Here is a 19,864-nt window from a genome sequence, read left to right as displayed (position 1 = left end):
ATGCCAATACATTGAGAGAATGATTAGCTAGAATTATTGAATACACAATTACTGTGTCTATTTTTTTAACTAAAAAAAAAAAAGTACTGGGCTTTTAATATCATACATGTTTAAATAATGCTTGCAAGTAAGAAGATATAAAAAGATAATTGATTTGAATTATGGACACTCAAGTTGTATTTTATAAAATGAAGATAATTTACAACTACTAAAGGTCAAAACTACACCCTACAACAGCTGGCACTGACAAGCCCATTTATAAAGGAAATGTCAGCCCGGGAAGAACGGGCTGCTAACAGGCAGTAAACAGGAGTTATTAAAACATTCAGTTTTGTTTACTACATTTAATGGTTCCAAGACGTCTGACCGCACCAACAAGCCCTGCAACTTCTTCCTTCTCCAGGGGTTTGGCTGCCTGTGCTCTGATACAGTGCTTGGGTCAGGACTGAGGAAGGCTTGAGCTTATGGCACAGCAACACAGGAACATCCACCAGTAGCCCTGACCCACCACACCCAGAGACAGTGAGCAGAGACATGACAAGGACACAGATGGTGACCCACTGCAGCACCAGGGCACATGGTCACAGTGGCCATGTGGCCATGGCCACAGTGCTGAGGCCAAACTGGAGACCCCAGAGTGTGAAGCAGGGACAGAGATGTCCACTCCCAGCCCAGGGTAGAGGGCCCTGATGAGGCTTATGTTTCTTTTCCTCACTGCTGGATGGCTTTCCCTGTCATCTCAGAGCTGGACCCGGTTATCCTGGTCCTGCCAGTCATCTACTCGGTCTGTCTGTAGGGTACTAGCACAATTACAGGATGCTGGTGTAGCTTGAACAACAGATACTCCTGTTGATGGCAGTGGGAGCTAGATTGAGCAGAAGAGAGGACAGAGCTCAGATGTGGTCAATTAATGTACAAAACTTGAAATGTTATTCTTTTCTTTTGGGGGGCAAGTTTTAAAATAATTTATCAAAATATTCCCATTAACAGTTTATCGGTTTGAAGACATTAACCATCTTGTCTATTACGAGGTGGTACTGTATTTTTCAAACTTTACAAATTTAATTTTACAGTTTCTACTGCATGACAAAAAACATTTCCAGAAGGAGAAGTAGGTGGGTCTTACACACAGAACATGCAGCTCATTGCTCTGGGCCCACTCCCACCTGGCTGTTACACGACCTGCACCACCCAGGCAGGAAGCACAGCACTGCTGTGTCCCCCACACTTCACAATCTCCTAAATCCTGTAGGTGAGCAACAACTTGAAAGCACATTTGCCAACAGCAGTCAACTGCCACCATCCCACGCTTGTCACCTTTGCAGGGCTTCTGTATCAGCCAGAATAACAGACCTGAGGGAGCATCACCTCCCACAAACCACCTCCATCACCATCTGCCCCACTGCCCAGAGTTCATTTAGCTGCTCATCATCTAAAAGAAGCCTGAACAGCTCATTTCTCAGTGAGTTTTTGGGCATGCTCAGTATCCAGAGACCTTTTTTTAAGATTTTTTTACTTTCATTTGCAGTCTAGGTCCTACTTACTTTGTCCAAACCAGCCAGCCTCATTTATCAAATTAAGACTTAAAAACGGAGAAAGAACCTTAATGATTACCCCCTCCCAAATACTTTTGAATGAAATGACAAAGCAAGGTAAAGACAGGTTGTCACACCATAGGAATATATGATTAAATTAAAACTACATTTTAAAAATTTTCAGTAATTTAACGGAGACCTACATTATTTGGAATAATAACTCTCCCATAAGGATGAAAACAGACTGGAATTCCATTTCCAATAAGCATTACTTGACACACTATCATTACACAGAAAATGCACTGGCATAATGAATCTAAATAATCAACACAGAGGTACGATAATACAGCAGGCTACCTGCTCTGAAAGCAGAATTTATTTTTTTTTTTACATTATAGATGTGTTTTAAAAAAATAATTCTATATTACGCAGTATGATGTTCTACTGTATCCAGAAAATAATTTGTTTCTAAATAAAGAGTTGGGTAGAAAAAAGAACTTACTTTCTACTGAAAACCAAATAATAAATTGCTTTAAAAACTAAAATTGAGAAATAATGTTAATAGTATATTTAAAGAAGGTCATACTTTGCGACAATGATTCTACAAAATATACTGAAGTTAACCTGTCCCCTGCCTTTCATTTTCTTCACATAAACGAGTGTCTTCCAAGACACTCATGTGAAAGGGAACCTGTACCATTACTCTTCCTAAGATCTCAGATATAACTCTTCAAATACAGAAACTGAATCTGAAGAAGACTGAGAAACGAACTACACATGCATTATTCCTGTTTCCAACAAAGGAGGGAAATTTTTTGTTAAATCTAAAAATTTATTCTCTACTCTGTACAAAACAATATTCTCCATCATTAACAAACTAATAAAGCTTGGACTCAGACACCTTGAGACTGCACTCCTCTCTGCCAGTCCTTCTTTATTAAGTTATTTTTCCTCAAAAAAATTTGTGTTTCTTAGCTGATAAGGATGGAAGACAGCTTCATGAAAAAGTTTTAGGCCAGATATAAGTCAGGAGAACAGCAAGCTGAAGATTTACAGTGAAAGTATGTTTCTTTTTGGCAATATAGATGATCCCATTTGTAAGAGCTTTTTGTACATTTAAGTTACATCATAAATATATATGTGTATAAATATAATACACATACATGTGAAATCTGTCCATGTATTTATACAGAGGGAAAGAAGAAAGTTGGGGAACATAGCATTACTGATGATTGAGAATTTTAATCTGTTAAATGCTGAACATGAATCTTTCTCTACTAGAGATAAAGCAAGCTGTAGCTAGGAAAGAAAATTACTGCAGTTAGTGCTGAATGTGTCTCTTCCTAAGCAATGTAATGTAGTTATTGGTGATATGTGAATCTCTGGTGATAAATTAGGTAAGCTGAAAGGAGGTTTGTTTTTTTTTTTAATTTCCTGGACAAGGTAACATGCAATCTCCAGGAGCCAAAAGTCACTATAATTAGATCTAATCAACTTCTGTGCCAATGACCTAAACATAGCATGTATAATGCTCCTAAATGATTAATGCAGTTTGCATCCATTATGTTTCTTAGCTCCTATTCAAATATCAATTGATGAAATGGTTAGTAATAACACTTGCCAAGTTTTAACATAATGTCTGAAGATGTGCTAATATGCATTGCATAAAAGATAGACTAAAATAAACACTTCACATTTTATACTTCTAATTTAATGTAATACTATGTATGCAAAATATCGGGCAATTCAGTAAATAACTGTGATCGCCTTTAACTTATCTTTAGACCCCCTTTTGAGAATGTTTGGACTTGTATTGCTATATTTGAAGCTGAAAGCCATTTAGTTTCTGAAAGCTGAAAATGCACATATTATGACTTTATAATATTGCTGTTTTCCCCATACAATCCATTTTCTACCTTCTCAGCTTTATTTTAGTATCTTATTACAATAATCCTTTCCCCTCCCTCTGACGCTTATACCAGTTTGCACAAATAAAGCAGCTCTGGCAGATGTCTTCCTTGTATTATCTTCCTCATATCTAGAAAAGGTGCAATTGCCATCTCTTTCCTGTCTCCAACAGGTTTCATAATTTTGTTTTTTTCACATTAAAGTTTCAATATTCACATCCTAATAAAAAGTCCCTCTAACCCCTTGAACCAGAGTTTCCATGTATCTGTCCTCCCTCTTCTCATCTACCCATCATAAAAAGGACACATATTTAATAGTATTAATTGTTAATAACATCCAAAGAGCTCTTTGTAGGACCTGTGCTGTTAACTAGTAATCAGTAGTCAATAATAAAATTTTTCATAATTCTGACCATCTAGAACTCTGGCCAATATTCTTACAGCCTTACACTAACATTTTATCTACTTACCTAAATATTTACCTAGATATCTTGTTGATTCTTAGAGACTTGTGAAGCTTCTAATACAGCTGCTTTGTTTACAACTTCTCCTTCTAATATCTGCTGAATATTACTGCCAATCAACACTGCAGTCCTTCTGAAAATCATTCCACAAAGCAGTCCAGGGAAAAAAAAAATCTACATTTCATCTTGTGTTGTTTTTCAAGTGTATTTGTTTTCATCCTTAAGCTATAAAATCTCTAGAACACACACATATAATACCTTTGATTCTGGAGACTACGTTGTGTATTCTGAATCTGCAGTGTGATACACAATTCAATATGTTTTGAAGAGAAGGCTCATTTGTACACTTTTGTGAAAATACAGAAATCTTACTTACAGGGTGCTTTGGATCGGTCTCAGTTGAAAAATTGCTAGGATTGCTGTTAACAATTTCTAGCTCCAGAGTTTCATGTGTAGGATTAGAGAGAGGTATATATAGACAAGCCGATCTGCAAAACATACATATATGCAATTATTATTAATTACTAAGCTTCTTCCATTGTGTTTTATTATTCATCACATCTTTTCTTTTTTGAAAAATGAGTATTTTTAAAAATAAGAATTATGTTTTATTGCATTAGTATTTTTCCACTAGTATGGACACATATTTAATAGCAGTAATTAATATTATTAATAATTACTAATAACAGTAAAAATTGGTAGCAATAACCATTCTAATACTTTGGTCACTTGTAAGAGCAGAATTTCTCTCACTGTACTTCAGTTCTCAGGAGGTTAGTTAAAGTTAGTTAGTTAAAGGGACTCTCTAGCTCCCTTAATAACAAGGAAAAAAACATTTTCGGGGAGAATTTTTCCTAATGTAGATCAGTAAGATATGGAATCACTTTTCATTGTCTACAGGAGGATCCTAGATTTAATTCCTTAAACTTGATGCCTAACTTAAATAGAAAGATGTAGAAATTAATCCTAGTGTCTCCGATAGCAGAGCTTCACATTTATTCATAGGCTCCAATTTGCAGATTTTTGTCTCATATTTCTTTCCTTACTTTCTGTAGATCTAACTTTGGAATAAAACAGTTTAGTCAAATATATAATTCAGAGTGCCACGGTCAACAAAAAAAATTTGGTTCCAAAAAGTAAAATAATTGTAAGTATGTCTTATTATTCTGTAGTCTACCCACGGACTCATACTTTGCCTCAGGTATAGCACTGAACAGAAATTAAAGGTAATCAGATAAATAATAGCTGTAACTCCTTTTTGTCTAAGCAATGGTTTACAGGAGAAGCTTGTAATTAAGTGGTGCTGACAATATTTTTTGATTTATTGCCACTAGAAAACAATTCTTCATCATCTTGTAACCTTGATATCTGAAAACAAACCTAGAGTTCCACACCAGTCATTTAAATGGAGGCTCTGCCTGCTTCCTTCCTCTTTCTTCCTCTGCATGAACCTAAAATCTGTTTTATTTTGTACAATTGTTGCATTTTTCTTTATAGCATAATGGTAAATCATTGTGTTGCACAATGTAAATCACATATTTTATCGAGTGTTGTCACTGTCCCAGAACAAAGATTGGAGTATGCTGATTGCCTAAATGTTACGCTTTAAATCGGCTGTCACTCATTTTACAAACTCTCCTTTATTTTCTCATTAAAGAATAAACGAATAAAAGATACCTGCACCAGGGAGCACAATTTTCAAAATATTTCATAAGGGCCCCAAAATTTCCTCTATTCTGATGAAAATAATATATTATTTGCCTTTAACAAAGATATATGGCCATAAATCACATTCTTGTTATAACACCAAGGGACAGAGAAAGGAGATTCAAGATGCAACACTGAGAGCAGTAAATAAGAAAAGTTTGAAAAATGACATTTATATATTGGTTTTGCTGTAATTTATCTACCTAATAGATATTCCCTCTAGTCAAAGCTATGGCAGGTCAACTGGCAGATTGCTCCACATATTTATCCTCTGGAAAAAAATTACCCAGTTAATGATAGATAAATCACAAAAGAAAAATAAAATATAAACTCCAACATTCAGAAGAGAAGGTGTTTCAGTCAAGCTTTACAACTGTAACTTCAGGCCCTAAAACTTGCGTGCCAGTGGGCTATTTCCGACATATGCAGTGATACAAATTCACAGCAGCTGAGTGGCAGATTTGCTTTTGCTTAACACTATCAAAGCACTGTATCACTGAGGTCTCAACAGCAGAGAGCAGAGAATTACCAGGACACTTTCACACAAGAGCTTCAGATTTGCTTGATAATTCCATTTTCACACATTTGCCATCTCTAGCCTTTACTTTTTCATCTGGTTACTTTCATACGTAATACTTTGTCAAAAAGAAAACTGTGTTGGATATCTGAAATTTCAGGAAGCAACTATTTGACTGTTAGAGGTTCTTCAAGTGGTCAAAATCCATTGAGAACCTCTGCCAGCACACACAGATTGACTACCATGGTTATACTAAAAAAAAAAGTCACATATGACAGTAAATTCAAGAGCACTGTGAACATCATTTGATTGACTCATCTTTGAAGACTCCACTATGGAGCCCATAACAGGATGGATCAATGAAGACGGAAAACATCAAGAAGAAGGTTTCCTTGCTTAGAAGCATATGTTAAAGGATGTGTTAAATCTACCTTGACAGAAACAAAGAACAGATCTGACTGTGATAAACACATAATGTTAGGGTATCTGAAGAAGGATTAAAAGATAAACTGTTAGAATCTGTTCTTTTCTCTTTCAAGAATTGGTTAGAAATTGATTTTAAGTGTATCAATTGATTCTTGTCTCCTAATCCAGTTTCAAGTAATGTTTCAAGGACACAAATTCTTAAATTTTTCAGATTGATAGCAAAAAGAATGCAATGAGGACATAATGAAGAATATTATTTTTAGAAGGATATCACGTATGATAACCTTCCACAATCAAGGAAAAGGTTGTAGAATGGAAGTGAGTCTCTTAAAGAACTACAAAGCTTCACCAATTAGAAATGCTTCAAACATTTTACGACATTTACAGTTGATGTTGCTGGGAACATAGCAAGGAAGTACACCCATTCAAAACAAAACAAATCAACACCTTTGTTAGACAACACATAAATGTCTGCCTGCGTAGCTTCTACATATTGAACATATATTAATGCAGCAAATTTACTTGGACTATCTCATCATTTCAGCAGTACAGCAATTCTCAGTAAATTAATTGTAATATCAATGTCATAATCCATTGCCATTGTCCAAAATTTTGCACTTCAAGAAGAGGACAGTATGCTGATGATAAAATAGAAATAAATTTATGGAAAAATAAGATCATTGAAGGAAATAACTGAACAAAAAGTGGGAGACTTTATGAAACCAAGAATATGGCAGATAATGCAAACAGAAAAGGAAGTTTGTCAGTTTTGTTATACTATTCTCTTCATATACAGATATATGAAATAGACTACTGTTAATTTCCTGGTATACATTATGGTTGTTGCTGCTGTTGTTAATAATTAAGCTAATTAATACTTTTTTGTTCTTCCACCACTATCTCCCCTCATCTGTAGATGAGTTCATTTACACATGTATAGGAATCACAACATGCATCTACTTGTAAAGTTAAAAGAAATCTCCTTTGAAAAAAACAAAACATGGAATTCAATGAATTTTACATAATATTTTTGGCAGCCAAGTGTTGTAGTTAATGGGGCTAATCCTTTCCAATGCACATTTTATTTGCCGTAGGAAAGGATAACTAGCCATCTTCAGCCAGACCATTTGTGCATGTAGTTCACAGGTAGTGCATGCTAGAGAAAATTATGAATGGCAGATAGTCTGAATGAAAAGGTTTTAAGTTATTTTGAATTCCTAACGGTGTCAGCTTACACAGCAGAGAAAAAAAAAAAAACTAACTCCAATTAGCCAGAATTTTCAAGTAAAAACCAGGAAACAGACAGCCTTACTGATTTGCTTAGAAAAACAGAGTAACAAAGGTATTGCCAGTTAACTCTGGTCTGTGCATCATATATGAACAGCAGAATATATTCATTCACAAAAAAATTCATCAGGTAAAATTCCATCTACTCTCTAACAATAGTTTTTGCTCATTCTGTAATATATATTAATTACAGATTTAGTCAAAGATAAGATACACAGAAGTAAGTGGAATTTAGCACTCAGAAGAGCAGCGTGTCCACAGAACCTACTACTAAGCAGAGGAAATAGGTCTAAGAGTACTACTGATATTCTGGCATTCTTGAAAGTCTTATCCTAAAAGCTTTGATTTCTGTCTTGAAACTCAGAACTGAAAATTATGCTATTGAAATGCAAGATGGAAATTTGTTGAAGGAAGACAAGAATTTGGTTCATTTCTCTGCTCCAAGTAGCCCATTTTCTTTACACTTGCAGTGTTCCAACCATGTCTACCACCAGAATCTGCAGGACAGAAGTTAATTTACTTTGCCATTTCTTGAGAAATAAAATAAATTGATAACTGGTACACAAGCATTTGTGAAGCACGACTGTCATATATATTGCTAGTTCAAAAAGAGAAAAGAAGCAGAAAATGAAACAAACCTGCAGAACTCTGTAAAATGGATCTTTATCATTACATTCTGCAGTATTTTCAGAGCGATTTCTATACAAAGACTTCAGAAGGAGTCTACCTATTGGCTACAATTCCATTTCAATCGTTTTTCTACAAGGAGAATTTCACCTATATACATATATATCTAGGAAAATTATCTGCCAACTACTATAGTACATATAAAGCACTATTCTGACTTTTTGATGTAAACTCTTCATATGTTTTCCATGACACTTCAAACCAGTGACTAGGTTTAGCATGATGAACTACATACTTACTTTCCAAGCTCACATTCTATTTCAGGCAGAGTAGTTGGCAATGGTTTCTCTACAATCAACTTCAGTGCATACCAAAACTCTCCAACAACATCTGACAGGAATATGACACTGAAAACAGATACATAAACTTAATATGACACAGCTTTTGTGCAGATGATTAAAAATGTACAGATTAAAATTCAGGAAAAAATAAATTAGTTCAACACAGTAAGCTCTTTAATTACCTCCCAGTTTTCCCGTAACACTTCTTGCTGGTGTCTGAATTCAGCTACTAAAACTAATAATATTTAGAATTTTTGATGCAAAAAAATCTCTTCTTCATCTCTCTTAAGGTTTAGCATAAAAAGTTGTTTGGTTTTTTTTTTTGTTTGGTCTTTTTTTTTTTTCAAAAATACAATTCAAAATAATTTCAACTGCTAACTTAGAAGAATAAGCTTTAATTTCATTTCAATGTCACAGCATTTTCTTTCCAGACATTTTGAACTCAAAGGAGAAAAAAATAGAAATAGTATTCACTGATTTTAAAAAGGAAAACCTCTTCAAATCTAGTGATGAAAACTGAGGAATAGATATAGACACAGTTATAAGAGCATGACAAAGAGATATGTTTCAAAGGAATATTCAATATATTGTTTTGATATACAATCAAATGTTGTCATGACTGAAAATTGCTTGCTGCTAGGTGAGATACGTATAGTATATTCCTTTGACAGACATTCTAACAAATTCCTCTCCTATTGCAGATGTCTTTTTCTATTTTGGAGGTTTTTGAGTAGCAGAGTCATAATAACATTAAACCACAGCACGGTAAGCATATAAAAACTTACATGAAATGCACTGTGCAAACCCATGACCCACTAAGGATCAGTTCTTGTTATAAATGATAGATAACTATGTCTGTTCCATTACTTTGTGTTTCCAGACTATTCTCTGTGCAAATAGTGCCTTTAAAGTGACTATAAAACAGCTTAGGAAAGAATCATCCATTTGAAAAGGTACACTCGACATAAACACTTTCATAACACTTCTTCCCAGCTGCAACCATAGCTAAGGAAACAGAGCATGGCTTCAGAAAAAATCTTAGTGTGGATGTTATGTGGAATTACCTCTGTCCAGCTGTTTTTGTAGTCCTTGGAGCTACTGCAATTTAAAGCAGCTATTGGACAGCTTTCTAGTATAGCACTGTGTAATTGTACTGAATATGTATTGCTGTGTCTTATGTCATCTTTGCATACATACTCCTCAAAGTTATAGCCTACACATAGGCTGATCCCAAAGTTTTACCAGTTAAAATAAACCTTTATTTTCTTATTTGGAAATTTTGCACTTGAAAAATACCAGAAATATTATCTGGTGTGAAAAAATTTAGGTCTATTCTAATTCACAGCTTCAGGATGCATAATTTCTACAAATTTCCACAGAAAAAGAAATATTTACTAGAGTGATAACAGTGCTTATTTTTATTTAAAAAGTATTGCTTGAAAGCTATATTGTACATTGACACCTGCCATTATTCAGGTCTTTAGAAAAATCGATACAAACAAATTGAACAAAACTTTGAAATGCATGGATTTTGGCTTTGTAAACATTGGGTCTTTGAATACAGGTCATTGTCTCTACCCTCCTCATAAACTACCACCCCACCTCCTCCCTGTCCCCATATTTTTGCTGGTCGATTGATATCATTGAAAAACAGGCAATTGTTTTTCAGTCAGCCCTTCAACTAAATAATGCTTTGCTAATCAAATCCCAGGAAAATAAGTTTTGCAATTCTGCATTCTTCAGTTACTTGCTGAACTGGTTTGGCTGAAATGAAGACCAAGAGGCCACCTGTCTGCGTATTGCTAATTACCATACCTGCACAGTTTTGTTTGGATTTCCAATGTAACGAAAAAAAAAAAATTGTCATTTAAAACCTCTCCATATTAATTTAGTAGATCATTGTTAATTAATGGAAGATTCTGAAGCTAAATGTATTTATGTGAAGACTCTTAAAGAGTTCTTCACCTAGTTTTAGTTACATTATTATAGTTTTTTTCCTTCTCAGAAGAAAAAATGAAATCATGTTATTCCCTTTATGGAACTTACAAATTTACAAAACTAACAATTCATCTGAAGTTTTCAGATGAGACTTCTAATAATAAGTAAATATCTAAAACATTGTTCACTGAATTCTAGTGAACTAGAACAATTAGGAATTATTCTACTGGCTGTCAGTTAGGTTTTTCCCCTCAGAAGGAAGGTACCATTTGGGATACAATATATTAAAAGTTGGAAAGTTTTTTTCAATTCCATTTATTACCTTTTGTGTGTTTTTTAGGGTGGCATCTACATCAAGTGATTGAAGTTTCAATGAAAGTAGTTCACTTACTAGCACAAGAGCCACAACCACAAGTATCAAAACTCTGTAACTTACCTTGCATCTGAAGGGCCAACAACAGCTGGGGAAAACTTTACTTGATACAAAAATGTTTCTTTGGGCCTGAGAGTCAAATCTTTTTGTCCAGAAAGTGACCGATTCTCCAGCACCACACTCAGTTGGAGAATTTTATCTGCAGGATTAGTGATGGGAATATGAATTCCAACAGTATCCTAGAAAAAAAAAGCCCACAATATTAATTATGAGCCATTACATATAAAAGATCTTTCTTTAAGATGCTTACTCGTACACTTACATGTACACAGGCTGTATCTTTGTTTGATGTGTGAACTAGCCCGAAAAAGATAAGCTGTAGCAAGAGACATTTCAGCCAATCTTAAAATTGTAAACTCCTTAATTCCATAAATAAGGAAGAGTTCAAGTCTTCTTGGCCAGTCTGCATTCTAACAAGCTACTCTACCTTCCAAGACACGGTGGAAGCTTGCCAAAATATGCCTTGCAGGCAGATCTGCTATAGTCCCAACCAGACAAACCCTCCAAGCCATCTCCCAACAGCTAAGCACACGCAGTTGAAAATATCCATTTTGCAAGCTAGCAAATTATTCAGGCTGAATTCTGCAGGATCTGTTCCTGTTAATTTTTGAGTTACATCATAATACTTGACACTAAAACACCACCACCACAGTAAACATTCTCTCTCTCATTCCTTTTTGCTATTTCCCTTACTAGTGGTTTCCATATCTTTCTGTTTAAGGTCTATGAACACTTTAGGCAACGACCATCTTTTCTTGACCATCTGGAAAATCTGGCTACTATTAAAGATTCATATTAAATTCCTGTTACTAAAATAAAAGGGAGCCAAATTATGGCCTGATTAGATGTGAGCAGGAATTGGGCAAAGGCGGCTCCCTCTGCACAGCTCCTACGTCACATTCCTGAGCAGCCCTTGAAACACTGCTATATTTCAGCAATGTTCCAGCAACCCCCTTCTTCACTTAAGGTTAAAATAGTGTAAATCCATCTTATGTACCCTATGTGTGTAAATATCAATATACTTCATGAAATTAAACACTATAAAGAGACAGGAAGGAATATATTAATGCAGGATGTGTATCTGCAGTTTAAAACATATACGTTCTATTCATATATGTTCATTCACATAAGATATGCAAAATCCAAAACCAAATATTTGTATTTATTTCTCTATATCTGTATTTATCTTGATCCCTATTTTGGTCTCTTTCCTTTGCTCTAACCAAGCAGTTTCTTTCAAAATGCAGGGGTTTTTTTAAATACATGGTGATCGGGTTCTCACAGCAAAATTTTGCTGTATATATTTTTGTAAAAAGTAAATAACTTAAATTGCAATATGAAAGAAAAAAAGATAAAATATCTATTAAAATTAATAATACAGTAAAAACTGATAACAAAATACTTTACAGCCCCCTACACAGCTGCCTCATTCTGCTTTGAGCCTGCCTATGATTTAGTAAATTTCTATATATTTATATTTCTACAAAATGACACTAGAACACACATAAAACACATGTAATGTGCGACAGATGGCAAGAGTACACCAAAAATTTAAATCATTCAAGTGCCTTGCATCAGTAAGATGGGATTTAAATTTGCCATAAAATATTTTAATGTTCAGATTAATAATTTTTACCAGTGTAAACAAATTTATAATTGTACCTACCATTTTCTTGCTAAAAGCTTCATAACAATTTTATAGTAAAACATCCACATGTTGTGTTGGAGAAATACTCTTACAGTAAAAAGGAAATATTGGACTGCTTATTTAGGAAAAAAAGCAGCAACTATCAAAGAAATATTTTTAACATGGTACAGAAAGGAGATTTTCTATTACCTACATTAGCTTAATGTAAAACAATGTTCTCTTGCCAGTATAAAATGAAAGTCTAGGATTATATATTTCCCTGGAATTTCCCAGGAAATTTTCCTTGAATTTCTATAAATGTTCCAAAGATACGCTATTTCATGGATAGTAATAAGAGCAGATATAGATTTATCAACAGAATGTACATATATAGTACATTCCTAGGCCTTAATGGATTGTTATGGAGACATAATACTAGGATAAACAACAAAATGCCCATGCAATTGCTAAAAGTATTATTTTTCCTTAAAATACCTTTTTATAAGAAAGAATACAAAGGAGTAACATCATAGGCAACTTCCAAACACATTTATAGTCATTAATTTAGATGCACATTTCACTGTTGTGTTTTTTATAAACATTTTCACAAAGAGGAAAATGTAAAAGTTGGAAAAAGAAGAGAATTAATCTCATTTCTCAAACTGCTTCTTGTATCAAGATTGACGGTGCCCAAGATAGAGCCATTATGGAGCAATATGTCATGTTTTAATTCCTTTAGAACTTGCTGTGATCCGCTTCTTGTCCAGTGCAGTTCATTTAAAATGATCTAACATAAGGTAACATAAAATGAAATGTAAATATGAGATAATATTTATTTTCTGTGGAAACTGAAAAAACAATGGATTGCTTATGCTTTATCCTACACTAATAGCCTGAGCCTATGTATAGGTGTAATACTCTGTTATCAAGATTTTGCTTCAGAAGATGCTGATCATCATCAACTGATCTTTTGTGATATTAGACCTGTTTGCTGAAATATTTTCCTAACTTTTTATATCAAAAATTTTCTCATAATCTCATTCTTTATGTCCTTCTTTTAGCAACCGGGCTTAGAGGATTTAAGTCCATAATACGTAATTTTATATTTTATTAATTTATACACTGCACTGAACTATCAACTAATTATCCTCTAACTTCCACAAGGTACCTTATAGGAAGATGGAAACATTCTAAAATTACTGTGTATAACACTTCTCTCTGTTCAATCTTCAGTAATCATCCTATTCTAACCATCATCAGGTGTCAATAAAAGGACTATCTGCCAAAAGTTTCTACGAGACTAACTACACTTCTTAATTCTTTAGAACAATATTTTTCAATTAAAATCTAGTTTCACTAAGGAGATGACATTCACTCTGCATTTGTTTGCAGCTTTTTCAGTCCATGGACCTGGAGGAGAAGGCATTTGTACTTGCTCATGAGTTTGAAAGGCTATTACTATAAAAGGAATTTTTCAAGTCAGATAAGTGGTAGGAAAGTTATTTTGATAGGCCTGGAGAGATAATGCAGCAGAAATTCTTCTCTTCATAGGTCCTTGTCCAAGTCATTGTTCTTCCAGACTGACAAGTAACAAGTGCCTCCTTCTTTCTCTGTGCTGCACCTGATGACAAGCAGGAATGTTGCTTATTCAAAGACTGAACTTGCAATGGTGGCAATATTCTTGAAAAAAAAAATATCTTGGCCTTCTATCTTCTGTAGGCTCAAAATGATTAGAGCTTTCAATATCACAATCAGTGTGTCTATATATATCAGCAGTAGGAGTTAAGCCAGAGTCTCCTGTTGTATCCTCATTATTATTCATTTCTGTTTCTTGGAACAAAAGAGTCTCAAGCGAGTCGATCAGCAGAGTTGATGACAGAGTTTCAGGGCCATGCTGAACATAGTTTTAGAAATCAGAGCTGGCTCTTGAACCTCTTGATGCAACATTCCTCCAAAATGTACCTCACCTCACCACTTCTCCTCTCCACACTCACTTCGAATCCAGACCCACATGTGTGCACTCAGCTGAGCCTTTCTTGCATTGATCATTCAGACACATGGAAATCCTATCCTCCTGTCTTGAGGGAGTGAGTCCTTCCAGCATTGTCCTTCCTTTCTGTCATGTGACATTATTGCAAAGGTAACTGTCTCCTTTTCATGTAGGGTTATGACAACAGAGAATCATGGTATTGCTATTATCTTGACACTGTATTTTCCTATTTTACTTTGCATATTTTTTCTTACAAAATATCAGCTTGCAAAAATGCACCAATTGTTCATCAACAGTTTAGTCTTTATTAGAACAGCAAATTGAACTCCTCAAAATCTATGACTAAACACCGTAAGCAAATTACATATTTGTAAAACTTGCTTAGTAAGGAACCCATTCTTATCACTACTACAGTACAAAAAACTAACTAGAAGAAAAAAAAAATGTGCACAGGACATTTAATATCAGAGGCTAACAGTACAAAGAGTTTCAGGTCTAAAGTTACATATACATTTACCTATTAAAATCACAGTGAATTAGCTGAAATCTTCATTAGCGCCTAAGTAATAATGCCCTAAAACATAATACAGAGATGATTGATTGTTTCATAAGTTATTACAACAATTCTAAGCTCTCCAACTAAAATATACTACACTTTTAACCTCTTAATAGGAACTGGACCTTGTACCAAGCAAACAAACTGGGAAACCAATGTTTTGCAATAGATAATTGCTAAAAAAGTCTTTCTGAAATTGAAGGAAGGGAGGGGACTACAAAAGCATTATATTCTGTGATTAAAGCTATCTATGATGTCCTCAGCTCGACCAAAAGAAACCATGCATATTGAGAAACCCACACCAAAATGATACTACAATAATTTGTAACACATATAGGAAAAGCTAATGAACTAAATAATATCCACATATTTGGACTTCCATGCACCCTAGTTTTGTCCATCTGTATAATGTTTCTGGTTTGGTATAGATAGACAGAAGCTGTAGCAAAGATCAGTTGAATTACAAGATAAACGCTATATTAAGGTAATTATAAAATACATAACTGACTAGGGGATACAGACTGACTTAAAGTCAAATTAATATCCCCAATTCCCATAAGTGAGGAATAATAATACCTAGGCTTACATCTTAATGAATATTCCTTTGCATTTGAAACCAAGGCCAACTTTGAGTCAATGTATACGGAAGCTCCATCCTCCCGAGAGCACAGGCAGATTTCCTCTTCAGATCCAGCAATGTGAAAAGAAAATATTATTAATTACAACTAATTTTTGCCAACCTCTGTACTGAAGGTCGGCACTTTCAGTAATCCACTCAGTTGCCTAAGCCACCATGTACAGTAACCTAGCTTATCAAAGCTGAATCAGGTTAGAGAGCACTACTGAAAAAATATAACATTAGGTTAATCCTTTCCATTACCACAGCCAATCTGGAAGGAGATACCTGCCACCACATTAATGTAACAAAGGACCAAATTAATCTTCACAGGATTTTATAAGAAAATCACTTACATCTACTTTGTCAACAACAGTTTTTGAAAGTATGATTCAGCAACTGACAGTTTTCAATATAGCTCCTATTCATCATCCTTACAGGTCACTTTGCTGTACAGATACATGTGATATATGAGATGCCAATTATGGAAAAGAGTTTGAATCAAATCAATAGATGTATTTACAGTCCTTGTTCCATAGGTCTATTTTGGATGACTGACACTTCAGTAAATCCAGGCTGCATCTCTCAAAAACAGACATTTCTGTTTTTTTCAAAATCTCCTGCCTCCTTCACAGACTGTCATATTCACAATGCCAGAACAAAATATTTAAGGTCAGTATCATACAATAAAAACACTAGAAAGTGCAACATTTGTAAGTTAGAAATGTACTGCTCTTAGATAATGAAGTCAAGTGAGCTATCTGTTACTACTGCATTTTCAGAGAGTCAGTTATGTCTCATAGAAAAGCATGTCATGACACAGAGATACTTGCCCAAAATCTGCCTCAGAACTGTAACAATCACCATTTGTAACCAGTCTTTTCTTTCAGAGAAGTCAAGGAGATGTAAAATCTAGGATGCTTTCAGTTTCCAAACAGCTTCTATCTATCAGGTAGACAATTAGCAAAACCTGTCTTTTTCAATCATTTCTCTCAGATCTAGACTAAATATTACCCACAGAGATCTTGTGAATGTCAGTCAAGTTAAGTATTCGAGCAAATCTTCGTGACTTTATTGTTTAGCAAAGAAGTGCACTATTATCCCTGGACTTTTAAGGCATACAGAGCTATAAAGGTTAGCTCCTGAGCTAATTGTATCAATCCATATAATGCTACAACAAACAGTTGGCTGCAATTATTTTCTGCTGTTCTCATTGATATGTTTTCAAGTGCTATATGATGTAATAGTGCTGTAAATTAATAATTTCAATAGATTAGAACAGACTTTGGAAGGCTTCGTGAGTGCTGATGATTTCTGCATATTCATAATGAAGTCAGCGACTTCAGAATTACTTTGAGGAATTTATTGTAATAGCATTTAAATTACCTTATTAGACATTGAAACTGATATTTGCACCATGGGCATACTGTCCTGGATTGAAATTTTGATGTGGTGAGGTTAGAAAGCTCTCTTGGGCATAAAACTACAAGCATGATAAAGACTATGTCAAGGAAATGCTGAGGTATCAACTCACTCAGAACTGATCAGGAAAAGGCAGTGACCAGCACTGCCCATATTCCAGTGCTTCCAAAACTTTAAGAAATACTTGGTAAAAATAAACTTAAAACCATCTATCAGAACCTAATGCTACTATGATAGAATAGCAGTGATGACTAATTATTACAATACTTCCATCAACTTTAATGACTCCTGTTACACATGTGGAAGCAAATATTCTACTGTGTTCCTCTACTCCCAGGTCATGCTGGTATGAACTAACTAAAAGTACTTCTTTACTTTTTAAAACTAGTAACCAACTGATAATATTTCATTTTATTGAATTTTTATGACCATACTAATGAGATAATTTACGTCTCTGCTACACCAACTATCATCAAGTTACTCAATCTGCAGAGGTAAAATACTAATTAATTTTACTGTCCTCAATCTTGCTACTACTGTAACTCTCTTATAGGTCTAAAAAGAGATTTTTAAGGAAGCATGTTTCTTGGCAACTTAAAGGACTGATACCATAATTATCACTGGCACAAAACATATAGAGGTAGAGATAGCTCTAGAAGAAATTTGAAATTGTCAGAGTTTTTACAGAGAATAACTTTTTTACCTGAATTTTCCAAGAACAGAAAACTACAAGTAAGTTCATATTGACAGGTAAAACGTCTTGGATAAAAACCTCCCTATCCCAAATCCTAGACACTTTTTTTCAAAAATTCAACTTTTATTTTTGGCATATCTCTGCAGTCTCAGGAGCCAGAGAGTATCAGTATTATAATGAAAAGATAATTTCTGAAATGTTCATAGCTTTTCTGAAAACAGAAATATATATAAATCTGAAGAAACAGTTACTATACGAGTTATCAAATTCTATGCCTTACTATGAGTCAAAAGATCAGACAAACTTTAAAAATAAAACATCCTCATTGTTAGTTCTTACCCCAAGCAAAGTTAACTTTTAAGTCCTTGAAGTTTGCTCACAGATTACTGTCTCACACACAACAACAAACGCTGCATTATGTCATCTGTATGTGACATATCTGTTACTAGAACCTCTGAAAGAGTTAAAATTAGAGCGGTGTGAACCAAGGGCCACTCTTACACCTGTCTGGATCTCTCTGTGCAGTTCAAGTAGTTCTGCTCTCACCCAGAAATCCATCTCTCCCTCTGCATGGAGGGGTATGGGAAGGACGTGGAAGAAAGTGTTTATCAGTGAACCATGGATTTCCTAGTAAGAATTTAAAGCCCTCTAAAGACTAATCTGTTCATATTCACGTGTGCTCAGTTTTGGGTACCTGGCAGATCATCTTGTGAGTGAAAGGACTGCTATCACATTCACCTGAAATATACTTTTTTTGGCATGTCCATATATCTGGACACGAGCCATTATTTCATCCTCTATCTTTCACAGAGTAAAAGGAATCCTTCTGAGATTTCAATATTAAAACTTCGGTAAATATCAATGAAGAGTTTCTTAATTGTTTTATTCATCCTACAGTCACCATCTGCTGTGTATGGATCACATAGAACAGATTGTTGCATTGATTTTTCTAGAGACTGTCAAAAACGAGGAGGTTTGAAGGTTGCAAAGAGCTGGAATCAGTAATGGGAACACCCTGACTATTCTTAGATGTGCATGTAAATATCTCCCTAAGTGTGAAGACTGTGACAGTAATCTTTTAAAATCACTGTCTGATGTGATTTTAAACTGAAATCACAGAAGAGTGCAGCAGCAGTGCATTAGTGGCACAGATCTGGGAGCCATTACAAATGGCAACAGTGGCACAAGTTTCACGTCAGCAAGAACAACTCTTGAGGAAGTGGAGGCGAGCAGCATATGTTTCAGAGCTACATTTACCAACTTTTGGGTACTCATGTGGCTCTCAGGGACTTGAGAGAGAGAGAGAGAAAGAGAAAGATTTGGCAGAGAATAGTCAAAACTATTGTTTCTGCACTTATGTGGAAATCAAACTCAAGCCCTTCCAGGCATTTGGTTTTATTAAAGCAGAAACTAATAATTCACTGTTCAAAACAGACCTTCCCCTCTGGCTTATCTCCTACTGTACAGATCCTGCTTGGAGCTCGCCTATTAGATATTTCCTCTCAAGACAGCCAATACTATTTTTCAAATATATGAATGGATTATAAAGCCTCTTGACTCAGTGAACCAGCAATACACACTTAGACTTTTCTCTATGGAACAGACAATTCCTAAGAGTAAGTGTGCTCAAAGCAATAACTGACAATTTTTTAGACATTTTACATAAAAAAACCCTCAAGAATCAGCTTACTTCATGACCTCTACATATAACCTGAATAAATCCATTAGAATATTTGCAAGGCAAAGTAACTGTTACAGTCTGTTTTTCTAAACAATC

General features: G+C 34.7%; 1 protein-coding gene across 1 annotated transcript in view; it reads right to left on the bottom strand.

Annotated features, from left to right (window-relative positions):
- CFAP47 (cilia and flagella associated protein 47) overlaps window positions 1–19,864 on the bottom strand; it is a 315,224-nt gene that overhangs the window by 73,963 nt on the left and 221,397 nt on the right. The window contains exons 52-54 of the mRNA XM_086766611.1: window positions 11,186–11,361; window positions 8,770–8,877; window positions 4,283–4,394 (exon numbers count right to left, since the gene is read on the bottom strand). Of these exons, the coding sequence (XP_086622737.1) occupies window positions 4,283–4,394; window positions 8,770–8,877; window positions 11,186–11,361 (396 nt within the window). The remainder of the gene's footprint in view (window positions 1–4,282; window positions 4,395–8,769; window positions 8,878–11,185; window positions 11,362–19,864) is intronic.

The sequence above is a fragment of the Chlamydotis macqueenii genome, chromosome 1, assembly GCF_036417535.1.
Source record: "Chlamydotis macqueenii isolate bChlMac1 chromosome 1, bChlMac1.mat, whole genome shotgun sequence".
NCBI lineage: Eukaryota > Metazoa > Chordata > Aves > Otidiformes > Otididae > Chlamydotis > Chlamydotis macqueenii.
The sequence above is the reverse complement of the archived record's forward strand: the minus strand, read 5'-3'. Positions and strand labels throughout refer to the sequence as shown.